Genomic DNA, 27,547 nt, shown 5'->3' on the forward strand with positions numbered 1-27,547 from the left:
TTAGTAAATTACTTAATCAGTATTATGTCTGTCTGACATAAAATGCACCTTATTTTTAACTCCATATAAAGCCTTCATTTCTTCAAATGAAAAAATTAGCTAAAGTACACATTAGAGTACATTGTGTTTAGCAGCATAGTGTTTTGCGATAAATAGCTCAAATATTAAAAATGGCATATCGGATGAAACTAGAGAATCTAATCTTTCGACTCAAATAGGTTTCAATGTAAAAATGTAATGAGTTTTTTTTTACCAAATTAATTTAAATATTGCTTTGTGTATAGCAAAGCCAAAAATACAACATCCATGCATCTCACACGTCTTGCATCATGGTTACCCACATCAAGACACATCACACCAGGTTTTGAGACTACAAATTTGGTCAATTCCACACAACAAAAGCTATCATATGGCTCAGGGGCTGTTCTAGGGTCAGTGGATCAAGGTTTAGCCAAGACCACTTTGGACATGAATGGACTCATCCTTTGATGAAATACCGGAATATAATAAACTTTATAATAAAAGTTATTGGTGTCATTTATATAGTAAATCTTAAAGTATTACTCAAATTAAATCTAAAAGGTTCCACTAACTTTTGTCTCAGCCTCAGATACTCTCAAATATCAGAAGTTGCATACTTTTAACAGTACGTCCTTTAAATTCAAACAAACACTATTTTGTACCACTTGGCATTCTGTAGTTCAATGCACACTGTTTTCAATTGATCATTATTGTAAATTTGTCAGGTGCTTTAAGTTAGTTTAGAAGACAGCAGGATGAGAACAGGCTAAAATAGGTGCTTATAAGGAAAACTGTTTAGTACTTACTGCACATGGTGGACCTACTTAACACAGTTTACAAAATCTCACCAAGACGCATTTTGACCATTCACAAACAAACGCAATCATGAGCAGCGAGTGCTCTTCTTGCATAGGCACACATACATTTCTTTTATGGTCAATAACTGACCTGTGAATGCTCTTAACTCATCCTTGCAACAGTAGAACATTAACAAGGTGTTATTATTGACTGAATACTCTCAATACAATATTCCCCAATACACTCTTGTTTCATTAAAAAATAACTGACATTTGAGGTCTGCGATTCCCGTTATGAGGGGGACAAGTAGCCCCAGGCTAAACTTATGTTTGTCTTTAATGGTTTGCCAGATATTTCAACACAAACAAGGGCGTAGATGCCATATTACCAGTAAAAGTAATGGATGCATCTTTATGATGAGGTGATAAAGTCAGACTATTCCAAAACACACAGAGAAAGCCAGTGTGGGACTTTGAGTGGCATCATGTTGATACCGGCCTCAGTAACAGTGGTGTTGCCTTACACAACCAATCAACCCATGTCCATTGCTAATTAATAGAGGGGCTTGTTTATGTGAGTGGCTCTTGAGACGTAGACAGTTGGAAAGCCACAGATCATTACAAATAAGCTTATCACAATCACAGAATGCATTTGATAAAGAGCTGGATTTAGCAAAGAACATGAAATGAACATGCTATCATGTTCCTATAACAATATTTGTGCTATTTTATTAGGAAACACATTTCTTTTGCAGGATTATGAATACATTTATTAATAGATTATTCATTTTATATGGAGAGTTCATTCAACACTCTGATTAAACACTCAATCTTTTATTGTATTATTGATGCATTTCCTATTGAAAAAGGAAGTTGGTGCAGGACATTGAAGGGATTACAGCCAACAGTGTTGAGGTTTCGTCACCATGATATGCTACTTGTTATTGCTAGTCAGTGGCTTTTAATAATAGGGGTAAAGGACATTCTCATTTTACACAGCAAATGCATATATCACTGAAAGTTAATTTTGTTAACCCATAACAGAATTTTTAAACATCTTACAGAAATTTTCCTTGCCACTGTTACCTTTGGCTTGCACACTTTTCTTTGTAAAGCTGCTATGGAACCATATGCATTTGTGAAATGCTCTATACAAATAAACAGATTTTATAAAAAAAATTATAATTTAAGAAGAACTCAAGTGGGGGGATTCTCGTGGTCACGTTTAGTGGTTCTCGCTCTCAATGGGGCACTTGGTAAGTTGTGCGTGGATCGCGGAGAATAGCGTGAGCCTCCACATGCGGAGTCTCCGCGGTGACATGCACAATGAGCCACGTGATACGATGCATGGATTGACGGTCTCAGAAGCGGAGGCAACTGGGACTTGTCCTCCACCACCCGGATTGAGGTGAGTAACCGCACCACTACGAGGACCTACTAAGTAATGAGAATTGGGCATTCCAAATTGGGAGAAAAGGGAATAAAAAAATACAAGCATATACTGTATGCTAGATTTTGATTTCATGGAGTCATTCAGTATTCCGTTTCTGATGTGTATCAGGTTTGTTATGTAAAACTGAACTGAACTATTATATCTGAGACACAAGATATTTCCTTTTCTAAAATCACACAGGTCCCAAAGTGTCAAAGAAAAGATCCATAGTGCAAAATGATCTACAGATATTGATATACACTGCAACACTAGACTGTTCAGTTTTACACTACACTTCTACGGTAGACCGTTTCTAACCATTTGAGATAAAAGTAATCATGTCATCTTTGGAGATTTTTGTAACTGACAGATTAAAAACAGGCTAAAGCCCCTCTTTTATAGTTAAGAGGGATTAAACATGTCTTCTGTCAAAGCAGAGACTACCTAGTCTTCTTCATTTTGTAAACCGGCATCATTGGTAACACCACCCTGCATACTGGGTGTAAATGAGAGACTCTCTCTCAACAGAACCGTGTCACTGCACTGAAAGGGACAATGACTGTGGAGACACACATACTTTAATATTCATGTCACGCTTTTCATTTCCATCTAATAAGTTCTCTAACCCAAAGCGAATCTGAAAATAAAAAAATTTCACTGTCTCTCACGCCCATCACCTCCATGACGGGACTATTTATTGAAGTGCTCAGACTAAAAAAGTATAGATAAGACAGCCAAAGCATGAGTCAGCTGCTGTTTAATAAAATGTACTCAACAGAGCAACATGTACCGAAAAGCCTAAAAACATTATGTCGTTGTCATGCAGCTGATGTGCAGGGACGTCTACAAATATTTGCTTAACTTTTTTCATTTTTCTTTGCATGCCCTCAATTCAATTTATTTTTAAAGGCACAATCTACAATCACGTTTTTATCAAATGGCATAATGATGACAAAACATTACAGCTTTGTGTTCTGTTATGGCAGAATCTTCTGTAAAGTTGCTTTGAAATGCTGTGAGTTGTGAAAAGTCCTATACAAATCATTTTACTTGACATGACCAAAATATCCATCTACCTCTAGTCCATATGACTCACATGCTATATATTTAAAGTCATCAAAAGATATACAAAGGCATTGTGTGAGGGAATTTAAGTTATTATTCAGTGAAAATCAAGCTTGCACTGTAAAAATAAAATCCTGTTGGTAAAAAACTGGCAACTGTGGTTGCCAGAAATTCACCATAAAAAATATGGTAACCACATTTAGCGGGAAGTAATTTTAATGCCTGTATATTTTACGGTGCATTACCGACTTTTACATTGTTAAATAATAAACTTGATGTATTAACCTTCTGAAAATGTAAAAATCTGCTTTTCTCTTTATAATGTATTGTTAATCACTGTAGTAACTACAAAAGGGCACATGATGACATGAAGTTCCTCAATAGAGGCCCTTCCTGGAGCAATGACCAATAAACATGTAGAGACAGTGCTCAGTGTCACTCACACTAACACTAAACACCATCAGTGTAACACATGTGAAATTAAAATAATGTAATAAACATTAACTGAACGCAGAACACCCCAAAGAACATAACTGATATTAAAAATAAAATAGAAACATAACTATTCCCATAAAATATAATGAAATTAACTGGGTCATGCAGGGAATTCTGGTAACACCAGATTTTTGTTTTTTACATTTACATTTATGCATTTGGCAGACGCTTTTATCCAAAGCGACTTACAGTGCACTTATTACAGGGACAATCCCCCCCGGAACAACCTAGAGTTAAGTGCCTTGCTCAAGGACACAACGGTGGTGGCTGTGGGGATCGAACCAGCGACCTTCTGATTAACAGTTATGTGCTTTAGCCCACTAGGCCACCACCACTCCACTTTTTTACCATAATTTTAACAATAATTTACCATAAAAAGTACATGTACTCACTGTCACTCACAGTCATCTGGACTAGAGGTAGATGGATATTTTGGTCAACATATATTATGTTGTTAAACATAATATAATTTTTTTTTTGTTAATTATACAGATAACCATACTTTTTACATAAACAATATAATATTTTTACAAAATGTTCCCATAAAACTACATGTATGGTCTTTTTAAATAGATTTTTTAAATGTACCGTATCAATTAATGTTTTTTTTACTGTAGCATTATTACAGTCTTTTACAGTTAAAATTACAAACATTTTTACAGTGTGGCAGCCATTGTCATTCACTTTTATAATATGGAAAAAGCAGCTTGGGCATTCTGCTGGAAATAACTGCTTTTGTGTTTTAAGGAAGAAAGAAAGTCATAAAGGTTTAGAAAGATTTTAGGGTGAGTAAATGACGGCAGAATTGACATTTGTGAATGAACTATTCCTTTAAGGTATAGCGAAACAAGAGTGAGCTAAACCTGAACTGACAGCAATGTTACCCACACAATAATGTTAGTAAGCACCTCAGGCACAGCATTTGTAAACAAATTAACAACATGGGAGAAAATAGATTCTGCCCGATTCTTCTTTTTTTTACAATTTTGTGGTGTCTGGGGCCTGTGGGAAACAAGTCAAATGACAGCTGCTGCAACGCACTCATTTACACTTAAAAGAAAAATTACTCCCAATCATTTATCACACACTGATGGCTGTCTAAGGTTAAAGAGAATACAAATTTGCTATTTGAGACATGTATTATAACAGGATCATTTAAAAGACGGCTCTCTCAATAAATGATAAAACTACAGTATGTAACCTAACAGAAATTAGCTTTAACGTTGAAGTGTGTAACTTTTTAGGTGTGAAAATATTTTCTCTTGCCCAAAAATGAAATTCTATCATCATTTACCATTTACCTTATGCCATACCAGGTGTGTATGACTTTCTTTCTGCTGCTGAACACAAAGATTGTTCAAAGAATATTTTAGCTCTGTAGGTCCTCACAAAACAAATAAATGGGTACCAAATTTTTGAAGCTCCAAAAGCACATAAAGGCAACATAAAAACAGTCCATAAGACTCCAGTGGTTAAATTTGGAGTGGTGGTGGTGTAGTGGTCTAAGCACATAACTGGTAATCTGGTAATCAGAAGGACACTGGTTTGAGCCCCACAGCCACCACCATTGTGTCCTTGAGCAAGGCACTTAATTCCAGGTTGCTCCGGGGGGATTGTCCCTGTAATAAGGGCTCTGTAATCACTTTGGATAAAAGCATCTGCCAAATGCATAAATGTAAATGTAATTGTAAATTTATGCCGCAGAAACTACACACTTCAGCTCTAAGAACAAGTTTTAACAATGGCAGAGAGAGCATGTTTTTTCAATGGATATTTGGACTTTTATGCATTTCCAGACACTTCAACACTAAGGCATGTTAAATGAGGGCCATGAACAAAGACACATCCTGTTGTCCACAAAAGTTTCCTACATGAACTGTAGGCACCACAAAGTTTGTTGTGGAAGTGGTCAAAATTATTGCAATGAGAGATGAAGCAAAACTGATAAAAATGTGTCCTACTGGCTGTTCTTACAGGTATAGCTCTTACTCACCCTTATGTCATTCCAAACCTGTATGTTTTTTTTAATTATTATTCATTAAAAACACAACAGGAGGTATTTTACAGGTCAAGCTACAAAAAGGACTAAAAAGCACCAAGAACATCAAGAAAGTGGATATTCTGCAAAGAATCTCCCTGTCCCACAGAAGAAACTGAAAGGATGAAGATGAATAAATGATGACAGAACTTTCATTTTGGGGTGAATTATCCTTTTAAAAGAGACAATAATGTATAAGCTATCCTTCCAGCAGTTTTGTTTTGCTAATGCACTAATGTCTGCTGGAGGTAATGCCACAAAGACACATTAGAGGAGCTTTTTCCACATTAAGTTAAGGTGAATGGTGCCGCAAACAAATCCACAAAGTACTAACAGGGGAAATGCAGGAAAGCCTAATGAATTAAAGAGCCAGCAGTGAATGAATAATCACACCAGTGGCATGACCTCATCCTCCTGTTGAACAGTGACATCACTAGTCACGTAATCCACTGATAACCAGGGATAGGCAAGGATACTATTCGTTGAATTCAGTTCGGCTTTTAACACCATCAACCCCACTATCCTATGGACTAAATTAACCCAGCTCTCTGTTCCCAGCTCTATCTGTCAGTGGATCGCCAGCTTTCCGACAGACAGGTAGCAGATAGTGAGAATGGGGAAATTCACTTCCAGCACAATGTGCAATCAGCACTGGTGCCCACCAGGGATGTGTGCTCTCCCCACTGACTGCACTGCAGAAGACCCCTCTGTCAATCTCCTGAAGTTTGCAGATGACAAACTTCAGGAGATTCAGTCATCGCCTCATTCAAGATGACGATGAGTCTGCATACAGAAGGGAGGTTGAACAGCTGGCCGTCTGGTGCATTCAAAACAACCTTGAGCTGAACGCACTAAAAACAGTGGAGATGATTGTGGACTTTAGGAGGAACACCCCAACATTAACCCTGCTCACCATTATGAACAGCACTGTAGCAGCAGTGGAGTCATTCAGGTTCTTGGGCAGGATCTGAAGTGGGAGACCCACATAGACTCAATTTTGAAAAAGGCCCAGCAGAGGGTTTACTTCCTTCGCCAGTTGCGGAAGCTACCAAGTCAGACATCAGAAGACTTCAAAGGATAGTTCGGACTGCTGAAAGGATTACTGGCGCTCCCCTACCCACCCTGCAAGAACTGTACACTTCCAGAGTGAGGAAAAGGGCTGGAAAAATCACTCTGGACCCCACTCACCCAGCCCACTACCTTTTTGAACTGTTGCCTTCTGGCCAGCGCTACAGAGCACAGTGCATCAGAATCATCAGGAACAGGAACAGTTTTTTCCCTCAGGCCATCCACCTCATTAACAGTTAAAACTTCCCCCAAATACTTTCCTTTGGTCAATACAACATGTGCACTATTCAATCCATCCATTCCTACTTATATCAATATTTCATTTATATTCTTTTACACATCCTACCTCTTCTACAATACATTACATCACCTGCACATAATTGTATATCTGTATATAAAATATTCTAACAACATTATTTTACTATTGTACTACTCTTTTTTATGTTATATCTTATTTTTGTATTTTTTCACTATATGTATAAATGTATATGTTTGTATGTATGTATATACGTTGCATTCTCTTGCACTGGAAGCTTCAGTCACCATGACAAATTCCTTGTGTGTAAGCATACTTGCAATAAAGCTCACACTGATTCTGATTCTAATAAGCATTACAGCAGGTGAAAGTGCTGTCAAATGCAAAGAGACCTTTCTCATTATAGACAGGAACAACAGAGAGGAACAGAAACATGACCACAGAACTACAATAATTTTTCAGACAAGTGTCACAATAAGGGTGGGATCCTTGAGTCGGGTAGCAGCGCACCACAATTGTTAGTCTTATTTGTGAATGCAAATCATAAGACAATGGAAATGCAATGAGACTTTTAGAGTTGTCTCTTTCTTTCTCAAGTTTGTCTCTCTGTATGTCTTACCCACACACCAAAGCCCAATAGTTCAGTCAAAACACTTACAATGCATTCTTTGTGTACATTCACACAGTCTGAAAAGCACCTCGTCTAACCTACTTTCTTATCTCCTTCCCTAATAGCGTGTGCTAAGGCCACTTTATTAAAACTTCTTTCACATAATCTTATTTTCGATGTTCATATGGAAAAACCATTGGCTTGAACCAGTTTCACTTTTTCAGCACATTTTTGAGACTGTTAAGGGAATGACATTTTAGAGGAGTTTTTCAGGTTTTACAAGTTAAGTTGAATCAACAGCATCTGTGGCATGGTTGATTAACAAATAATTTTTTGACTTGTCTCTTGTTTATTAAAAAAAAATAAAACCCAGTTAACAGTTAACATGGAACTTTGGCCAGTCCATCAATTAAAGGGATAGTTCACCCCAGTGGTTAAATCCATGCCTTCAGAAGTAATAAGATAGGTGTGGGTTAGAAACAGATGAGAAAGTCCTTTTTACTGTAAATCTGTTTTTGGTGAATTTCATTGTCTGAGGGTATCACCACCTACTGGGAGGGAGGATAATTTATAGTAAAAAAAAAAAGACTTAAATACTGACCTATTTCTCTGAAGACAGGGATTTAACCACTGTAGTCATATGATTATATTTATGCTGCCTTTATGTGCTTTTTGAACCTTCAAAGTTCTGGACACCATTCACTTGCATTGTATGGACCTACAGATCTAAGATATTCTTAAAAATATATTGTTTCAGCAGAAGAAAGTCATACAGATCTGGCATGAGGGTGAGTAAATGATGAGAGAATTATACTTTTTAGGTGAACTATCCTATTGAAATTATTAAAATACACACTGTTTTCAAAGAAGATTCAAGACGTAAACTTTATATATGGAAACATGTTTTTAGCGCCATAAAATTAGAGATGTACAGTATAGCCTACATTACGTCGCCATGCCGTAAAGTTGTAAAACTGAATATCTTTACAGATTATGTGACTGAGCGATTTTATCATACTAGAATTATGTTAAACAAATAATCTTGTGACAATATTTTCTAAAAGTGTGTATTTTCCAGTTTATAGACAGTAAGTGTTTCACTGTGACAGCGTTGAGGTACGTTCCGTTGCGTCGGTCTAGAAAATGTTTAGAGCAAGAAACGCATAAGAACTATTCGAAAAACCTCAGTTTCTGCGCTTCATGGTGGACGTTTTAAGTTAGTTATTCAGTCAGATAATCAGTTAGTTAGTTAGTTAGTTATGACAAACATCAAAACGCATGACGGATAACACACCTGTTGAAACAGGTTTTTGAACAAAAAGAAACCGAACCGAAACAAGAAGCACAAGAGTGACAGGATGTGTATTAAGGTTCATAACAAAAGTCTAGATGTTGATGAATTGTGGTTTTCAACGTAACTGCCCTGTTATCACGGGTCCGTTTTTTTCGAAAGATATCGGAAGCAACCTATTAAAATATAAATAAATTAACAGCGTTGGATGCAAAATGTCGTGCCCATCGTGCGCAAAACGTGTTGATATGCATTGCCCTACCATCACCATTTGACATTAAACGTGGAGAAACCCAACGTCATTAACACAGCCGTACTGTCCATGCAAATACATTTTTTAGCCTAACCTTATGTAATAGCATATATAAAAGACTAGAACGAGTTGCATACCTTTAAACTGTAAGGAGTGGCTTGTTTTTATTCTCACAGTTCCTGATACGGTTTCGCCGGGATTGTAGACCACTTTGTTATTGGTGAAAGTAATCTCGAATTCCTGAAGCTTTCCCATGTCTGTCAAAAGCACCACTCACGCGCTCCGCGGCGGATGAGATCGTCGCTGTGAAGTAACAGGCAAAATGCGGCCAGTTTCACGTCCCTCCTGCGGCTCGCATCACAGTCTCCACCCATTCACGAGCGCTGCCGCTGACGTCACCCGAATAGTCAGTCAGACTTCCTCTGTGCTTCGAGGTTGTTTCAAAGTATCAATATGAAATGTATGTACTCAGTGTCGGCATTGATGTTTATTTGAAACGATCAAGAATAAACATAAAAGTATGCAAAAAGTCTTAGAACTGCCTGAATTCGTGAACGTTTGTACTTTAGTGTCTGAAATCGTGTTTGAAAATGCTTTTATATTGCATTTATATATATATATATATATATATATATATATATATATATATATATATATTAAATGTAATATTAATATCTGCATAATGTTTTACTTAAAAGTTAAACAATACAATAAATAAATAACATAATTTCTTAGTATTTGAGATGTCTTTTGCTGTGTTATGTGTTTGATGTCGAGTAGCCTAAGCGATTTTTGAGAAAGACTGTTGATAATTGAACTGTACAGCCAAACAAACACGCCCCTCCCTTCAGTGCTTCAGAAGCTCCGCCCCCTAAATTCATGCACGTGCAATTGTGTTGTATGTATCAAAATGTATTTATTGGGGCAGACATCGATGAAACTATAAGCGGGTTAATAATGATTAAACCCCCCACACACACACACACGAATTATAATGAGCTAAACAATACCAATTCACATTGAACAAATCTGCTGAAAAGGCCAGTAAAATAATTCACATGCACACGCATATCCCCATTTAATATAATCCCCAGCTGGTCCATGGCACAAGTTTATGCAAAATCTGATGATCCCAGCATGATCTGAGAAAGTTCCTAAGAGCATCTTGTGAGCATAGAAATGAGTTAACATGGTCAGTCACAAATTTGCTTACATTTGTTTAGTGACCTGACCTAGAACAGAATCTTAAATATTTCCTCTAAATAGAGGAAATAATAGAATTAATAACTAAGCCTTGAAGAATTTTAAGAAATGCACCAGATTCTACATCATTAAAAAAACAGATAAAACTAAACAGACATCCCCTCTGTCATTATTTACTTCTGGGAATAATAAATTCACCTAAAAATGGGGACAGAGCCAAGTCGTGCACTCCACAAATCTCTCATCTGCTCCAATCCTTTCCCATCTCCTGTGTACACTGACATCAGCAACTTGTCATGTTCTGAGAGGTCTGTTTTGTCTAATCCAGATTCAATTTGTGCTTAATGGAGAAAAATAACAATTCTATTAATGTCATTCTTGAGCTCTAAATGAATGATGTCAAATGGGCAATTTCTAATGCATTTTGTGTGTGTGTGTGTGTGTGTGTGTGTGTGTGTGTGTGTGTGTGTGTGTGTGTGTGTGTGTGTGTTGTGTGTGTGCGTGCGTGTGAGTGTACAGGTGAAACTCGAAAAATTAGAATATCGTGCAAAAGTTCATTAATTTCAGTAATTCAACTTAAAAGGTGAAACTAATATATTATATAGACTCATTACAAGCAAAGTAAGATATTTCAAGCCTTTGTTTGATATAATTTTGATGATTATGGCTTACAGCTTATGAAAACCCCAAATTCAGAATCTCAGAAAATTACAATATTACATGAAATCAATAAAAAAAAGGATTTTAAATACAGAAATGTCGGCCCTCTGAAAAGTATAATCATGCATATGTACTCAGTACTTGGTTTGGGCCCCTTTTGCATTAATTACTGCCTCAATGTGGCGTGGCATGGATGCTATCAGCCTGTGGCACTGCTGAGGTGTTATGGAAGACCAAGATGCTTCAATAGCGGCCTTCAGCTCTTCTGCATTGTTTGGTCTCATGTCTCTCATCTTTCTCTTGGCAATGCCCCATAGATTCTCTATGGGGTTCAGGTCAGGCGAGTTTGCTGGCCAATCAAGCACAGTAATACCATGGTCATTGAACCAGGTTTTGGTACTTTTGGCAGTGTGGGCAGGTGCCAAGTCCTGCTGGAAAATGAAGTCAGCATCTCCATAAAGCTTGTCTGCTGAAGGAAGCATGAAGTGCTCTAAAATGTCCCGGTAGACGGCTGCGTTGACTCTGGACTTAATAAAGCACAGTGGACCAACACCAGCCGATGACATGGCTCCCCAAACCAACACAGACTGTGGAAACTTCACACTGGACTTCAAGCATCTTGGATTGTGTGCCTCTCCATTCTTCCTCCAGACTCTGGGACCTTGGTTTCCAAATGAGATGCAAAATTTGCTCTCATCAGAAAAGAGGACTTTGGACCACTGAGCAACAGACCTGTTCTTTTTTTCTTTAGCCCAGGTAAGACATTTGACATTTGAAGCCCATGTCCAGGACCCGTCTGTGTGTGGTGGCTCTTGATGCAGTAACTCCAGCCTCAGTCCACTCCTTGTGAAGCTCCCCACACATTTGAATGGCCTTTTCCTGACAATCCTCTCCAGGCTACGGTCATCCCTGCTGCTTGTGCACCTTTTTCTTCCACACTTTTCCCTTCCACTTAACTTTCTATTAATGTGCTTTGATACAGCAATTTGAGAACATCCAACTTCTTTTGCAATTACCTTTTGAGGCTTTCCCTCCTTGTGGAGGGTGTCAATGATGGTTTTCTGCACAACTGTCAGGTCAGCAGTCTTCCCCATGATTGTGAATTCAACTGAACCAGACTGAGAGACCATTTAAAGGCTCAGGAACCCTTTGCAGGTGTTTAGCTGATTAGAGTGTGACACTTTGAGCCTACAATACTGAACCTTTTCACAATATTCTAATTTTCTGAGATTCTGAATTTGGGGTTTTCATAAGCTGTAAGCCATAATCATCAAAATGATATCAAATAAAGGCTTGAAATATCTTTGCTTGTAATGAGTCTATATAATATATTAGTTTCACCTTTTAAGTTGAATTACTGAAATTAATGATCTTTTGCACGATATTCTAATTTTTCGAGTTTCACCTGTATTTGGAGAGAGAAAGAGATGATTGGAAAGTTGGTCCTTTTGTTAACCCACATCAGATTGTAATATTATCTATTGTAATAAGAAACAGGGTACATAAGCATCTCAAATAGATCTCTGCCTTAAGATTAAAATGCGAAATATGTCTGTCAGAAATTAATAAATAATACATTTAGTCATGTTTATAAATAGAAAAAGCTATTTTTTGCGGATCAAACCTTTGCATAAATAACGTTTTCCTTCATATGCACTTTTTCAGTAAATAAAAAATTAATAACAAACATCATTAGATAGTAGGTACAAATTAAAATTCACTTGTTGTAAATCTTTTAATGAGGTCTAATGAACCATATTCTAAATGCTTTTTCAAAAGGAGACCAGAGTTAACACCGACTGCCACCTGGTGGACAGTTAAAAGCACAGCAACCTACGGTTACATCCCCCGGACCCCCACCTATATCATGAATTTAATATATTAAAATTAACTGTATTGACTGTAGTATTTTAGACACATATATTCAAAATAAATATTGTATTACTACTATAGCTCAATTAAATGTACAATAGGCTATATTAGGGGAGTGAGGGAATATCATTCATTTTTGTAACAACTGTGGCAGTTTATAAATGTTTATATTTTGTATTTATAGTTTTAAATGTGTTTAGGAAACTGTTTTTCTTTACAAAAATGCCAAAGTTTGTTTTATAGAAATGATGTAACATTTTACCATGGTAGTGACGATGCATGCTTGGTTTACCTGAGGTTACATGGCCTTGTTACAAATAAACACCACTTTTTAAACTATAAAAACTATGGTACAAGTTCATAAAGGCATTTCATTCTTTAAAGCCCTAAAGAATTATGGTCAAAGCTGGATTGTAAAATCTGTTCTTTTATTAAAGCAAAAAAATTAAAAATTATAATAATTTAAAGTTTAATAGTTTACTGTACTAAAAATAAAAGTCAATGATTAAAGTAAAACATTATTACTTCATTAGACAAGTTTAAATAAATATACAAGGCAATCCATTAAAGTAGTCAGTTTTAATATTTCAAAATTGAATTAGCCTTATACAGGGTTTATTAAACTATCCAGCTGCAGATAAAGAACTATTTCCAAAAAAGAAATAGACCAAAAGCCTTGAGACTTCAGGGACTTGTGAACATATCTGGCTTTACCAAATCAGTGCTTTAAATGTTTATTACATTCAACATCTATACAAATTTAGGCAACATAAGGAGAAAGCAGACACTGTAACCTACATATTACCTTGTCAAGTATAGTCCAAAGATTTAGAGACACCACAAAGCTCAATAACCATGTTATACAAACAAATCGTGTTATGTCAAATATAGCTTATTACATCATTACAACATTCTAAATAACTGCTATTTGTTTTAAAGAGTGCATTATTCCAATTCATGGACGTCTTCCTCCTCCAGCATGCAGGTGCGGGCAATTGTGCAGGTCACAGCATATGGGTCACAGTTGGCAGCAGGACGGCGATCCTCAAAATAGCCGCGTTTGTCTTGAGCCACCTGATGAGGAATACGAATGCTGGCCTCTCGGTTAGCAACACCTGCTGAGAATTCAGTGATGCTGGAGGTCGTGTGAAGACCCGTGAGGCGACGCTTGTTATCCTCGCCACAGTGTGGGTCGTACACCCGCAAATGCTCTTCATGTCGCTTTCTCAGATTCTCGATGGCTTTCTCAATATGCCTGATGTAGAGGGAAGGATAATGGTGGGACAGATATTTTATAAGCACTTTACTTTGCATTTATAGTGAATGTTGATGACCATAAAAAATTATTTGCTGTCTTGTCTGTTTGATCTTTTCTTGAAAAAAAGGATACATTTAGGTTACAGTGAAGAACTTAAAATGGAAGTGAATGGGGCCAATTTTTGGAGGGTTTAAAGGCAGAAATCTGAAGCTTATAATTGTATAAATGCACATACGTTAATTCATCTGTTAAAACTCATATATTATTTTAGCTGTAAAGATGTTTAAATCACCATGTTTACAGTAATTTTAGGGTTTGTTGAAACAAAGTTGTAAAATTGGATAGAACTTTACACAGACATATTTTTTGTGGTAATCAACATTATGCCACAAATGCTGTTGATTGATCTTAACTTGTATTGAACCCAAAATATAACTTTTAAATGATTTCTAGTCTATGTGACATTTAAGAGAAAAGCACAACCAGAAACTTGTATATTAACTGTAAAAATTGTATTAATACTGATGACTTTTTGAAGCCTGAAAAGCAATATACTAATTAAACATTAAAGTTTTTAGATACTTTATATATAAAGACCTAAATTATAGCTCAGATGCTTCTGCGTAAAGATTCAAACCAGTGAATCAAAGGAATATTCTGTGTTCAATACAGTTCAGTCACAGCATTTGTGTCACAAAAATGTATTCCGACTCTTCCCTCCTTTCTTTAAGAAAAGCAAAAATTGAGGTAACAGCGAAGGACTTACAATGGAAGTTAATGGGGCCAATTTTGGTGGGCTGAAAAGGCAGGAATGTAAAGCTTATAATTTTATAAAAGCACTTACATTAATTCTGTTACAATTCATGTATTATTTGAGCTGTAAACATTTTTTTAATGACTTTGTCTTCATGACAACAACATTTTCCAAACCAAAACCTTACACAGAAAAGGTTTGTAGGTGATTTTGTCACACTAAAATCAAGTTACCATGCATATTGTTTGTCTTGTGGCTGTACTTTTGAAATTGTGAGTATTTAAATGTTTATGGATTATCCCTCATTCACTTCCATTGTAAGTGCCTCACTGTAAACCACATTTTTGCTTCTTTTTAAAAAGGTGGGATGAGTCAAAATAAATTGTGATAATCAACATTGTATCACAAATGCTGTCATTTGAGCTTGTACTGTATTGAACACAGAATATCTCTTTAATGGAATGAAATGATTTGCTCAAATTAATCAGAATTTTTAATGCTACAAATGAGAGAACCGCCAAGGCTAGTGTTTGATTATTGCATTGACTAGCTTGGCTGTAAAACCGTGCAAAGTTTTGTGATGATTTGTTTGCATAAGTACATACCAAATCCCTCCTTCCTCTCTGGTGTGCACAGTGCTCACATTGACGTGGCAACCAGCTCCATTCCAATCTCCTTTCATGGGTTTTGGATCTAAAGTGGCAACCACCCCAAAATCTTCACATACCCTGTGTAGCAGGAAACGGGCCATCCACAGATGATCTCCCATGTCAATACCTTTGCATGGTCCCACCTGGAACTCCCACTGCAGAGTCAGTTCAGAGTATTCAGATAGGTCATCCAAAAACATGCAAATATATAATAACTTCATGGCAGTTACCTGAGAGGGCATGACCTCTGCATTAGTGCCACCGATTTTGATGCCAGCATACAGACAGGCTTTATAATGGCACTCCACAATGTCTCTGCCAAAGGCCCTGTCAGCACCAACACTGCAATGATACAGACCTGACCAAAAATAGATTTTTCACAGGAGGTAATTTTTAGACAAAAGCCATAAAAAAGTATTTTAATTAATTTGACAAAAAAAAAAAAAAGACCTTAGTACAAATACTTGGTCTTTATAAATATTACAACTAATAAATAAATATCCCAGTATTTTTTTACATGTACAAATGAGTACACTATGTTACATCCAGGGATGTATATTTTAAAAGCATGTTCCACTTTTAAAATAGGGATCGCTGTTTACCATGTCCAACTTTATGTGGTTTAACCTAGATGGGGGATGTGACCCTAAGAAAGCGCTGACGCGAGTCACGTGAAAGACCCTTAACGCGTATAAATATCACTCACTTTGCACATTAATCATTGCTCTTCATAATCACAAAAGTGACTGATTTTGGTTTCAAAATGGCGAATTTCTCAGAAAGGTGAGGAGTTTAGATCCCTGAAATTATTATTATTTTCATGCATTTATTTATTTTGTGGAATTTGATAATTTTCCACAGTATGTAACTGACAATCTTTCACGGCACATGACTTAAGCCAATTCAACTTTGAAAACATCAACATCAGACATCAAACAACACCAACAAGATGGACAGCGCTGTTTTGTCATATATAAAATGCGTAAAAATCACTTCCATATAAGCTTGCGTTTAAGTTATTTCAGTCACTACAAAGAGATCCATTTTGCTACACGCATATGCATAACACGCACTTTAACATGCAAGCTAGCAGGACAGATGTGTACAGACATGAACCATTGTTTTTTCCCCCCTCTAAAACCTCTGCCCTAGATGATGTAAAATCACAACAAACATTCACATTCTCTTTAACCTTGTGGCTTAGGGAAGCCAAATCTTGGCCAGCCGAAAGGGTGCCCATCCACTCCAAATAGTGTATATTCTTGCTCCATTCCAAACCAAGGGTGAAGGTCTTTGACCTTTTCCATGACCTTGTTACAGCTGTTACGATGGTTCGATTCTAAGAGGAACATACCAAGCAAAAAGGCTTATTTTCTCATTTACTTTTATGCTTCTGGCAAAGTGGAAGACATCCATGTCCTGTCTACCAGTTGAGTTACAGCAACAAGAACAATTGCACAATAGATAAAGACCAGATGGGTGTCAAAGACTCAATTTCCATGTCTTAAAATCATTTTCTATACATTTCAACAATCAGTTTGTCCTGTTATACGAACCTCCAGGTTCCCGGGTGTGCTTAAGCACCTCACACAGCACCAGTTTATTAGGGTCCAAAAGGAAGGGGTCTCTAAACATACAGACAGGAGCCAGTAGGATCTCAATGACGGATGATGCAGCCATGTCCCATTCTGGTATATCTACAAAGAAAACAATCAAAAAAGAAATAACAGGGAACCATAATAACAACAACCAGCACCAAATTCATTGCATACTAAAATCTTTAAAGCTCTTTATAGTAGATTTTAAGAATCTACATAATAATGGCCTAGATGACATTAAAGATGGTCAAAAAACACTATAAAACCCAAAACATAAAATGTTGGCAATATTTATGCTAGATTATAATTTTTAAATAAAATATAACCAGTAATACCTGCTATGCTTTTTGGCTCAGAATCCATGGTTCGAGTCTTGATACACAGGTCCACACCGTCGATCCAGACATAAGTGACCAGACAGAGGTCTCCCTGAGGCAAACTGAGGTATTGCTGGCGCAGGACCTTGTTAAGACTTGAGCTGTGAGATACATGGGACATGCTGGACCAGATTCACAACTCAGTCAGAAGTCAAATATAAACAAAACAAAAATTAAGCTATTTAATATGATGTTATGCCAAGTGGCATACAATTGTGATAAGACTGTGTTTTGTCTGCTTTTCATAAATTATCTGGGTTGGGAGACGCCCATACAGAGGCGGGTATATGATATCTGAGGCCCAATCTGGAATAATTGTAACAGACCCCCCCTAAAAAACAATCTAGACAAAGTGCAACAACTGATACAGAACACACGTGTCTTGGCATGCATTTTTGAAACCTGAAGCTCTTATTAATTTGACACAGTGTCTAAAAATGTGCCAGACCTTCATGAGACATGGTGCAGCATGTGATTTCACAGGAAAATAATAGCAAAACAGAGCAGATGCAGGCAAAACACTTTCAATGTGAACATCCCCAAACTCATCCGTTTATGCGTATCTGTGAGTGAGAGCGCGTGCGCGAAACAATTTCCGACGGTTTATGTTTAGTTTTTAGAAATTACAAACCTTAACCCTACTTAAAAAAAAACTTACAAAATTTGAATTTAAAAAAAGTGCTGTCAACAGCGTATCTCGCGTGTACACAGAACAAAATGTCTCCCCTCAAGCTTTTTTTTTTTTATGTAGAGCTTTCTGGCAGCCCCAACCGCACCCCACCCCGACGTCAGGTGCCCCACGCTGAAAAGCCATGGCTGAACATTTTTCTTTGATCAATTGTTTTACCACCACTGGGTTGCTATTGTCATTGAATCTGTATTGATCCAGCTGCTGCTGTTGTTATTGGTGTTACTGTTGTTTTGTACAACAAAAACAAAATTTGTTGTATTTGCTTTTTTTTATTTATGTTAACCACTCCTTTGTATTCAGATTATGCACCAGAGAAACTATTCAGCCTAAACTAAACTGCAGCCATTTTGAAAAATTAGTCTCTGAACTTCCAGGATAGCAGTTGATATATAAATATCTACATTATCTGCAAAAGGTGCGCAGAATCAGTGGCTTATGATATGATTGGTTAAGCTCGCATCTGATTGGCTAAAGAGTATGACAGACCCACGTGGGTAGAGATCTCTGCCAGGAAAGTCTCAAAAACACACACACACAAATCCGAGGTGATTCACACGTGAATGACGATTTGCACATTCAGATTCATGGATACACTCGTACATTTTAAACATTCGAAACTTTTTGCGACTAGTTGTATATCTATGAAGTATGTTTTGCGTTTGTAAAATGTATTTTACGTATGCATACTTTTATTTTGCGCATGTGAATAGCTTTTTGTGAATATATTTTTTTGTGTACGTGAATTAGGTTTCATGCATGTGAAATTGTCTACGCATGTGTGAATCATTTTTTGTGCGTGAATTATTAATGAGATTGATTTGGCTCCATAGAAATCCTGTCCTTTTCCGGAAAAGAAGGGGGAATACTCGCAGGTTGGCGTTACTCGCGCGAACGACTCGGTTACTAACGTAACCTCGGTTCCCTGAGAGGAGAGAACGAGTATTGCGTAAGTAGCTTACGCTATGGGAAAACTCAGTTTCTCGAGAAATATTGAAGTCTTTATGTAAAACGCATTGCAGCTGCACAGCAGACAGCAATGAGCGAGGCAGCTTCGGTCATTGGCTGTGCTGCGACAACTTGCTCGAACCAATGGCGGGCGACTCTGAGCAGCGCAACCAATGAGAGCCCGCCAAGATGGCCGTGGCTAAGGCTATATATTAGAGCCCGTCATGAGAGTTCTTTAGGTTCAATCGACTGAAGCGACTGACCAAGCACAAGCACGGCAGCTTACGCAATACTCGTTCCCTCCTCTCAGGGAACAGAGGTTACGTTAGTAACCGAGTCGTTCCCTCTCGAGAGGTCTCTCCTATTGCGTAAGTAGCTTACGCTATGGGAACACCATGCAAAACGCCGTGAGTGCTGACTTCGCTCTATAAAGCCAGAGGCAGATGCCTGAGCCTTAAAGCAAAGTGATTATTCAACGAGCCGGCCAACGGTGAGCTATATAATGGAATAATACAGAGCGCCTTTGCCCCAAGGTGGCCCATGGTGGGAGCTCATTGTAAAAACACAAGCACATATCTTATGTACTGATTTTTCTATTTACTGATATGCATAAAAAACCCTCTAAGTCAGTCAGAGACGGACCTTATAAGGGAGGAGATAATGCTCAGCATATACGTACTCCAGTCCATACTACAGTCAGGCTGATAGAATTTTGGAATGCAATGAGGGGACCTGTAGGTTATAAAACCTGATAAATGTCGAAGGCGAGGCCCAGCCTGCCACCGCACAAATATCCTCAATGGGTATCCCACTCGACTACGCCCACGAGGAGGCCATGCTCCTCGTAGAGTGAGCTCTGACGCCTAAGGGGCATTGAAGGCCCTTGGCTTCATAAGCCAGTGCTATAGCATCTACTATCCAGCGCGATATTCTTTGCTTTGAAACTGCGAGACCTTTAGTGCGGCCGCCAAAGCATACGAATAATTGTTCCGTCTGTCTGAACGAGGCAGAACGTTCCAAGTATACTCTGAGCGCCCTGACCGGGCAGAGTAAATTAGCGTTGCTTTCGTCTGCTGGAGACGATAGTGCTGCCAGAGATATCACCTGTACTCTGAAGGGTGTGGAGAGCACTTTAGGAATATACCCGTGCTTTGGCCTAAGGACAACTCTGAAGTCGTTAGGTCCAAATTCCAAGCAAGCAGCGTTTGATGACAGCGCGTGCAGGTCGCCCACTCTCTTGACTGAGGCGAGTGCCAGCAAGAGCGCAGTTTTGAGCGAGAGCTGTTTAAGGTGCATGGTTCGGAGAGGTTCGAACGGGGCACTCTTGAGTGCGTCCAGGACCGTGGCCAGGTCCCAGATCGGTACCGAGGGGGGGCGAGGAGGGTTCATCCTCCTATTGCCTCTTAGGAAACGAATGATTAGGTCGTTTTTCCCTAATGAGCGTTCTTTATCAGGATTGTGTGACGCTGCTATGGCAGCCACATAGACTTTGAGCGTGGAGGGTGTGCGGCCCGCCTCCAGCAGCTCTTGCAAAAAGGTGAGTACACTTGGTATCTCGCACGATTTGGGGTTCAAGCTCTTGGTATCACACCAGTCACTGAACACTTTCCACTTTTGGGCATATAAGCGCCTCGTAGAGGGCGCTCGCGCCTCAGTGATGGTTCTCAACACTCCGCTGGGGAGGTTCTCTGGAACCCGTTGAGGGGCCATGCATGAAGGGCCCACAGATCGGGGCGGGGATGAAGAATCATCCCGTTGGCCTGCCTGAGGAGGTCCATTCTCAACGGAATCGGCCATGGGGCAGATTGCATTATCTGCATTAGTTCTGGAAACCACGTCTGGTTCTTCCAGAGTGGGGCTACCAGGAGCACTGCACATTTCACCTCCCTGATCCGACTGATGACCTGAGGTAGCATCGTGATCGGGGGAAAAGCATACAAGGGGCGGCTCGGCCAGACTTGGGCGAGCGCGTCCGTGCTCTTTGAGAAGTAAAGAGGGCAGTGCACATTTTCCCTGGAGGCGAAGAGGTCGACCTCTGCCTCGCCAAAGGTTTGCCATAACCACTGAACCGTCAGGGGGTGGAGAGACCATTCTCCTGGGAGAACTTTGTCTCTGGACAGCATGTCCGCTCCCTGGTTCAGGACGCCTGGCACATGCGCTGCTCTCAGCGGCGCAGGTTGTGCTGTGACCATAAGATGAGCTCCTGGCCATAGAGTGCAGGGAGCTCGACCTGAGTCCACCCTGGCGATTTATATACGATACTACCGTCATGTTGTCCGTTTGGACCAGGGCGTGTTCGTTTTCAGGTACGGAAGCAGGGCTCTGAGAGCCAAGGCGACGCTTTCATTTCAGACAGTTTATATGTAGAGCTTTTCGGGTTTGACCAAAAACCAGAGACAGGCCTGCCCTCGTAAAGGGCCCCCATCCTATTTTGGAGGCATCTGTCATGATCATTTTTCTCCGTGTGTTCACGCCCAGACTCACGCCAGTTTGATACCAGTCGGCGGCCTTCCAGGGCGTCAGGGCTTCTATACAGCCGTGATTCAGCTCTGATTAAAAAGTGGCCCGAGCGCCCGCGCGTGAGTGGGGACACGGCTCTTGAGCCAGCGTTGGAGAGGACGCATGTGCAACAATCCTAGCTGGAGTACAGCTGAAAGAGAGGCCATGAGACCGAGCATCCTTTGAAATCGTTTGACGGGCGGCGTGCCGCTCTGAATGATGTTGCAAGGCGCCGAATAGCGGCCAGCTCTGATGAGAGGCGCCGTCATCTGCACTGAGTCTAGCACTATTCCCAGAAAAGAGATATTCTGGCTGGGGGATAGCACGCTCTTTGCAAAATTGATTCTCAGACCCAGGCATTCTAGATGGCTGATAATCCAAGATCTGTGCGTCGTTAACTGACACTCTGATTGTGCTAGGATTAGCCAATCATCGAGGTAATTCAGTATTCGCACTCCCCGCTGTCTCAGGGGGGAAAGTGCTGCGTCCATACATTTCGTGAATGTACAGGGGGCCAATGATAGGCCGAATGGTAGTACTGTGTACTGGTATGACTGTCCCTCGAGCGAATCTCAGAAATGGCCTGTGATGAGCGCTATCGAATGTGAAAGTAAGCGTCTTTCAAATCCACTGATAGAAACCAATCCCGGGCGAACTTGCACGAGGATATGTTTGGTCGTTAACATTCTGAACAAGCGAATCATTAAAGCTTTGTTCAGATGTCTGAGATCTAGGATGGGGCGGAGGCCACCGTCCTTTTCGGACGAGAAAGTAGCGGCTGTAAAACCCGCCTACGCTCATAGAGGGAGGAACAGTTTCTATAGCGCCCTTCTCTATCAGTTTGAGCACCTCGGTGCGTAGAACATGTGAAACATCTTACCTCACTTTCGTCTCGACCACCGCTGAAAAGCCGGGTGGTCTGCGAGCGAATTGAAGTGAGTAACCGTGTTTTATTATGTTCAAAACCCATTTCGGCATGTCGGGATTTATTTATTTATTTTTTATTTTTTTCAGGCTTTTGCTCGCACAGATATGGGCTGAATGCTGGCTGGGGGCGTGTCGCAGTGACCTATGGGCCCTGCCGGCGAATTGCCTTGTGCTAACACTGAGCTTACAGCTCTCAGAGGCGCGGGAGAGCTGTAAATGATCACGACAGATGCCTCCAAAATAGGATGGGGGGCCCTTTACGAGGGCAGGCCTGTCTCCGGTTTGTGGTCAAACCCGGAAAAGCGCGAAGGCGGCAAAGCGAGCGCGCAGCTCGGTGAGGCCCAGGGAGTCACATTCGGGGCATCCGCCTCGAGTGAGAACAGCTTCTGCATGGTCAGGTCCCAGGCAGCGAGCGCAGAAAATGTGACGGTCCCCGTCGGGAAGAGGGCCTCTGCACGAGGTGCAGGTCGAAGGCATTTGAAACAATGCCATTTTACTAAATGACAAAAAAGCGTCGCAGAGGCGAACACATGCAAAGTAGCTTAGTAAAAGGATATCAAGGTGATGCGCGCCGAATGGCGTAGCAGAAGGCTTTGAAGGCGGCTGAAGGCGCCGGCGTCCTCATAGCAGTGCTGCTGTAGGCTTGTCGATGGCGGGCGAAAAGACTCCAATAATCCGGAGGATCCAGCGAAGAGAAGGTCTTTGCTGAAGGAGATTAAATCTAAAGAACTCTCATGACGGGGCGCCTAATATATAGCCTTAGCCACGCCCATCTTGGCGGGCTCTGAGCGCGCGAGCGCGAAGCATGCTCATTGGTTGCGCGTTCAGAGTCGCCCCGTCATTGGTTCGAGCAAGTTGCCGCAGCACAGCCAATGAATGAGCCTCGCTCATTGCTGTCTGCTGTGCAGCTGCAATGTGTTTTACATAAAGACTTCAATATTTCTCGAGAAACTGAGTTTTCCCATAGCGTAAGCTACTTACGCAATAGGAGAGACCTCTCGAGAGGGAACGTGAGTTTAAACACATTTATAATCCAGCGGGCAAACTCTCGCAAGCAATGTAAGGCAAACATTTTCTTTGTGTTTGTGAAAGCACCATTAAAAACAATCATTAGAAGAGTTGAAAGTGTCATTAGTCAAAAACAAAGTCCTCAGCTCTATTTAAAAAAACTACAACTGCATCCCTCATTCAGTGAGACAGTGTGGAATATTTTTTTAATTTAATCTTCCTTGTCCTGAAAGCCTTTAGAAGGAGAGACTGATACAGACAGGAAGAGCATTTCTTTGGGCTTGGAGAGTTGTGAATAATGCCCCTGTGTGACTGGCATGGTAGGAATGCTAGAAGGCATCAAAAAGTCAAAGCAAGGTTAGCGGTGCCAACATAGGTGCCGCTGGCATCAGTGGAACAACAATCCAGATATCTTACTATAACAAACACTGAACAAAAGTATTTACCTGAGGCATATCTCTAGGGTCCAGTTTACAGACAAGCTTTTAATTTCATTCTGGTGCAAAATAATTAAATTCAGTGTCTTTGTCTTTTTTAAATATTACCAAACAACCTTTGGGGGACTTTCGTTATGAGGGCCACAACAAGATACTTTCACAAAGACACAGCAAACTGTTAATTAAAAGGTAGTTCTATTCTGAAAACCATGCCCCAAGTCTAGACACATTAGGTGTTGCAAGCCCCTGAGCAAACTAGTTTGACTATGACTCTTTGCTATTTACAGCTGGCAGAAGTGGGCGTGGAGATCTTGTGGGCTTGTACAAGTTATACCTGCCTTCAGGGACATGCTGTTACATCAGTTTATGGCCTTGATTGATCACAGTTTCCGATCACCATGCACCATTTAAAGAAATGGGTTTCAACTGATCAAAACCTTGGGCTTGGTTGAAGAACAGGCTTTTTAATTTTGAAAACTGAAAATTGAAAGAGGTAATTTTGCCAACCAGGGCTTGTTCCTGTGTCAACATATCTTGATAGGTCTGGAAGAACATTCTTGTTAAAATAACATTGTCCAAACCTTATCCCTAGTACCCTACTCTTACCCCAACCATAAACTATCCCTCAAACTCCTAACTCCAACCCTTATGTGGACAGCAGGACTAAGTTGTGAAATTGTAAACAACACCAAGCTATAAAAAGTCAGATTTTTTTAATTTTTATCAAATTGTTTATTATGTATTAAGGAGTGTTGGTTATTCATGTTTTTGAGACGTTACTATATCAGAAATTAGCATAATTAATTCTGATTTAAAGTAACGGCCAGCATCATCCTGTCATGCTGAGTAGATGAAGGAAGACGAGGGGCAAGGATCTACATGCAGTTGGTCTTTATTAAACGTAAAAACAGACAAAACAGGAACAAACCAAACATCCACGATGGGAAAAATAAAAGCACGAAGACATCAAGGGACCACGAATGGGAAGAACAGGTAGAACAGGGCGAAGAACAAACATCCATACACATCAACAACGATCGACAATGACTGAACAAAGAACCAGGGTTTAAATACAGCAAGGAACAAACAAGAGAATGAGGGACACCTGGAAGAAACAATCAAGGGAACACCAATCATAATAACAAACTACAAAGGAATACAAAAACCAAACAGGAAACAGGAACCAGGAAACAGGGGCTAAACTAAACTTCAACATAAGAGCACAACAACAAAAGACACCAATGAACATGACAGAAACCAAACAGGAATCAGGAACCAGGAAACAGGGACTAAACTGAACTTCAACATAAAAGCACAAAGACAAAAGACCAATGAACATGGCACATCCCATCACTGCCAACCATATAAAAATAAATACACATTATAAATTATGAATCTATGTACTGATTATTATTGTTCCTTGTCTGCCAAATACATTGAGTAGTCCAATCATATTCTGCAGCCTGAAACTGAACTTTTGGTTGGATTTTTAGAATGAATGCACTTAGCTAGGAAAGATATAGGATGCTCCCTTGCTCCCTATTTAGTTCATTACTTAATCAGTATTATGTCTGTCTGCAATCGTATCAGAACAGTTTAAAATGCACTATATTTTTAACTCCATAAAAATCCTCTGAAAGCTACATTTTTTCAGCTTTTGAATGATTATCACCCATTTATTCTCACTGTGATAATGCACAGTAAATATATCAGATTTCGAATGAAAAAATTAGCTAAAGTACACATTAGAGTACATTGTGTTTAGCAGCATAGTGTTTTGCGATAAATAGCTCAAATTAAAAAAAAAAAATGGAATATCGGATGAAACTAGACACTCTAATCTTTCGACTCAAACAGGTTTCAATGTAAAAATGTAATGAGTTTCTTTTACCAAATGTAGTTTTGTTGGCGTGTCTCTCAAAGACAAACTCGGCTGTGATCGGCGCAGAGTTGTTTTGTCAAATGTCTCTGTATGTCGAAAGTGTAGCCCTTTACTGACACCATAGAGTCTTCTGAACTCAGATTTGTCAGTTTAAACTAACTTAAATAATGCATTGCATATAGCAAAGCCAAAAATACAACGCCCATGCATCTCACACGTCTTGCATCATGGTTACCCACATCAAGACACATCACACCAGGTTTTGTGACAACAAATTTAGTCAATTCTACACAAAAAAGCTATCATATGGTCCAGAGGCTGTTCTAGGGTCAGTGGATCAAGGCTTAGCCAAGACCACTGTGAACATGTATGGACTCATCCTTTAATGAAATACTGGAATATAATTTCTATCGGGAAGACACGCAGGCTTGAGTTAGGTTTAAGATGCCATTTATTTGATGAATGTAAAACAGAAAAGTAATGTCTCTCTTTGGCGTAGGCCCCGTCTGGCGGTCCGAGGGAGTTGTACTCGGAACCGTCATATCCTGCCGAAGATAGGAGGCAGGGGCGAGGAGCCTACCCCCGTGCGGGACAGGGCTCAACTGGTGGTGGTGGGCTGTTGGAGGTTGCAGTGTTAGCACACTGAAACAGCAATGTGATAGATTGTAATCAGACTTATAAAGCAATGGCTTACATGCGATTGGCTAGGAATTACCCAGCTAATGGTGTGATGATGAACAGCTGCTAGTCTTCCCGCTTGAACTACGCTGCGCTTACATAAACTTTATAATAAAAGTTATTGGTGTTGTTTATATAGTAAATCTTAAAGTATTACTCAAATTAAAACTAAAATGTCCCACTAACTTTTGTCTCAGCCTCAGATACTCTCAAATATAAGAAGTTGCATACTTTTAACAGTACGTCCTTTAAATTTAAACAAACACTATGTTGCTGTACATGGTGGTCCAACTTAACACAGTCTCCAAAAACTCACCAAGATGCATTTTGACCATTCACACACAAATGCAATCACGAGCAGCGAGTGCTCTTCTTGCATAGGTGCACATAAACTTCACTAATGCAACAAAATTTGCATCTAAATGGAATTTGCTGCTAAATAGGCCACAGGTTATGCTGTTTGTCTGTAGAAGGTTTTAGGGTCAATAACTGACCTGTGAATGTTCTTAACACATCCTTGAAACTGTAGAACACTAATAAGGTGTTATTATTGACTGAATACTGAAAAAGCTCTTTTCCCCCCCAAAATAAACTCTGTTTCATTAAAAACAACTGAAATATGAGGTCTGCCGGGATATCCATTCAGCCTTGGTAAGTAACACTCTGCCTTTTAGAGATAATGTAATGACTAGCAGGTGAAGGCAGACGAGGGGCGAGGATCTAAACGCAGTGGGTTTTTATTTAAACAAGAATGACAACACGACAAACAGGAACAAAGGAAA

General features: G+C 39.6%; 2 protein-coding genes across 2 annotated transcripts in view; both read right to left on the reverse strand.

Annotated features, from left to right (window-relative positions):
- Nucleotides 1–9,663, reverse strand: part of arrdc1b (arrestin domain containing 1b) — a 57,249-nt gene extending 47,586 nt beyond the window's left edge. Inside the window, exon 1 of the mRNA XM_052103913.1 lies at nt 9,464–9,663. Coding sequence (XP_051959873.1) covers nt 9,464–9,581 — 118 coding nt within the window. The 5' untranslated portion in view covers nt 9,582–9,663. The remainder of the gene's footprint in view (nt 1–9,463) is intronic.
- Nucleotides 9,664–13,639: 3,976 nt separating this feature from the next.
- LOC127627509 (glutamine synthetase-like) lies at nt 13,640–17,921 on the reverse strand. Its single transcript, XM_052103918.1, has 6 exons — nt 17,657–17,921; nt 17,280–17,420; nt 16,916–17,062; nt 15,954–16,081; nt 15,679–15,878; nt 13,640–14,316 (listed from the first exon to the last, which is right to left on the reverse strand). Exons 1-6 carry the CDS (start codon nt 17,817–17,819, stop codon nt 14,007–14,009), a joined length of 1,089 nt encoding a protein of 362 aa, XP_051959878.1. The 5' UTR covers nt 17,820–17,921; the 3' UTR covers nt 13,640–14,006.
- Nucleotides 17,922–27,547: the final 9,626 nt, after the last annotated feature.

Source organism: Xyrauchen texanus, chromosome 34 (assembly GCF_025860055.1).
Source record: "Xyrauchen texanus isolate HMW12.3.18 chromosome 34, RBS_HiC_50CHRs, whole genome shotgun sequence".
Lineage (NCBI taxonomy): Eukaryota > Metazoa > Chordata > Actinopteri > Cypriniformes > Catostomidae > Xyrauchen > Xyrauchen texanus.

Excerpts from the sequence above, each read along its gene's own strand:
- LOC127627509 (XM_052103918.1), bottom strand. The coding sequence starts at position 17,819 with ATGTCCCATGTATCTCACAGCTCAAGTCTTAACAAGGTCCTGCGCCAG. Across the intron at positions 17,063-17,279 it reads GCACACCCGGGAACCTGGAG|AATCGAACCATCGTAACAGC; the intron begins GTTCGTATAACA and ends TGTTCCTCTTAG. Across the intron at positions 15,879-15,953 it reads CAGAGGTCATGCCCTCTCAG|TGGGAGTTCCAGGTGGGACC; the intron begins GTAACTGCCATG and ends CTGACTCTGCAG.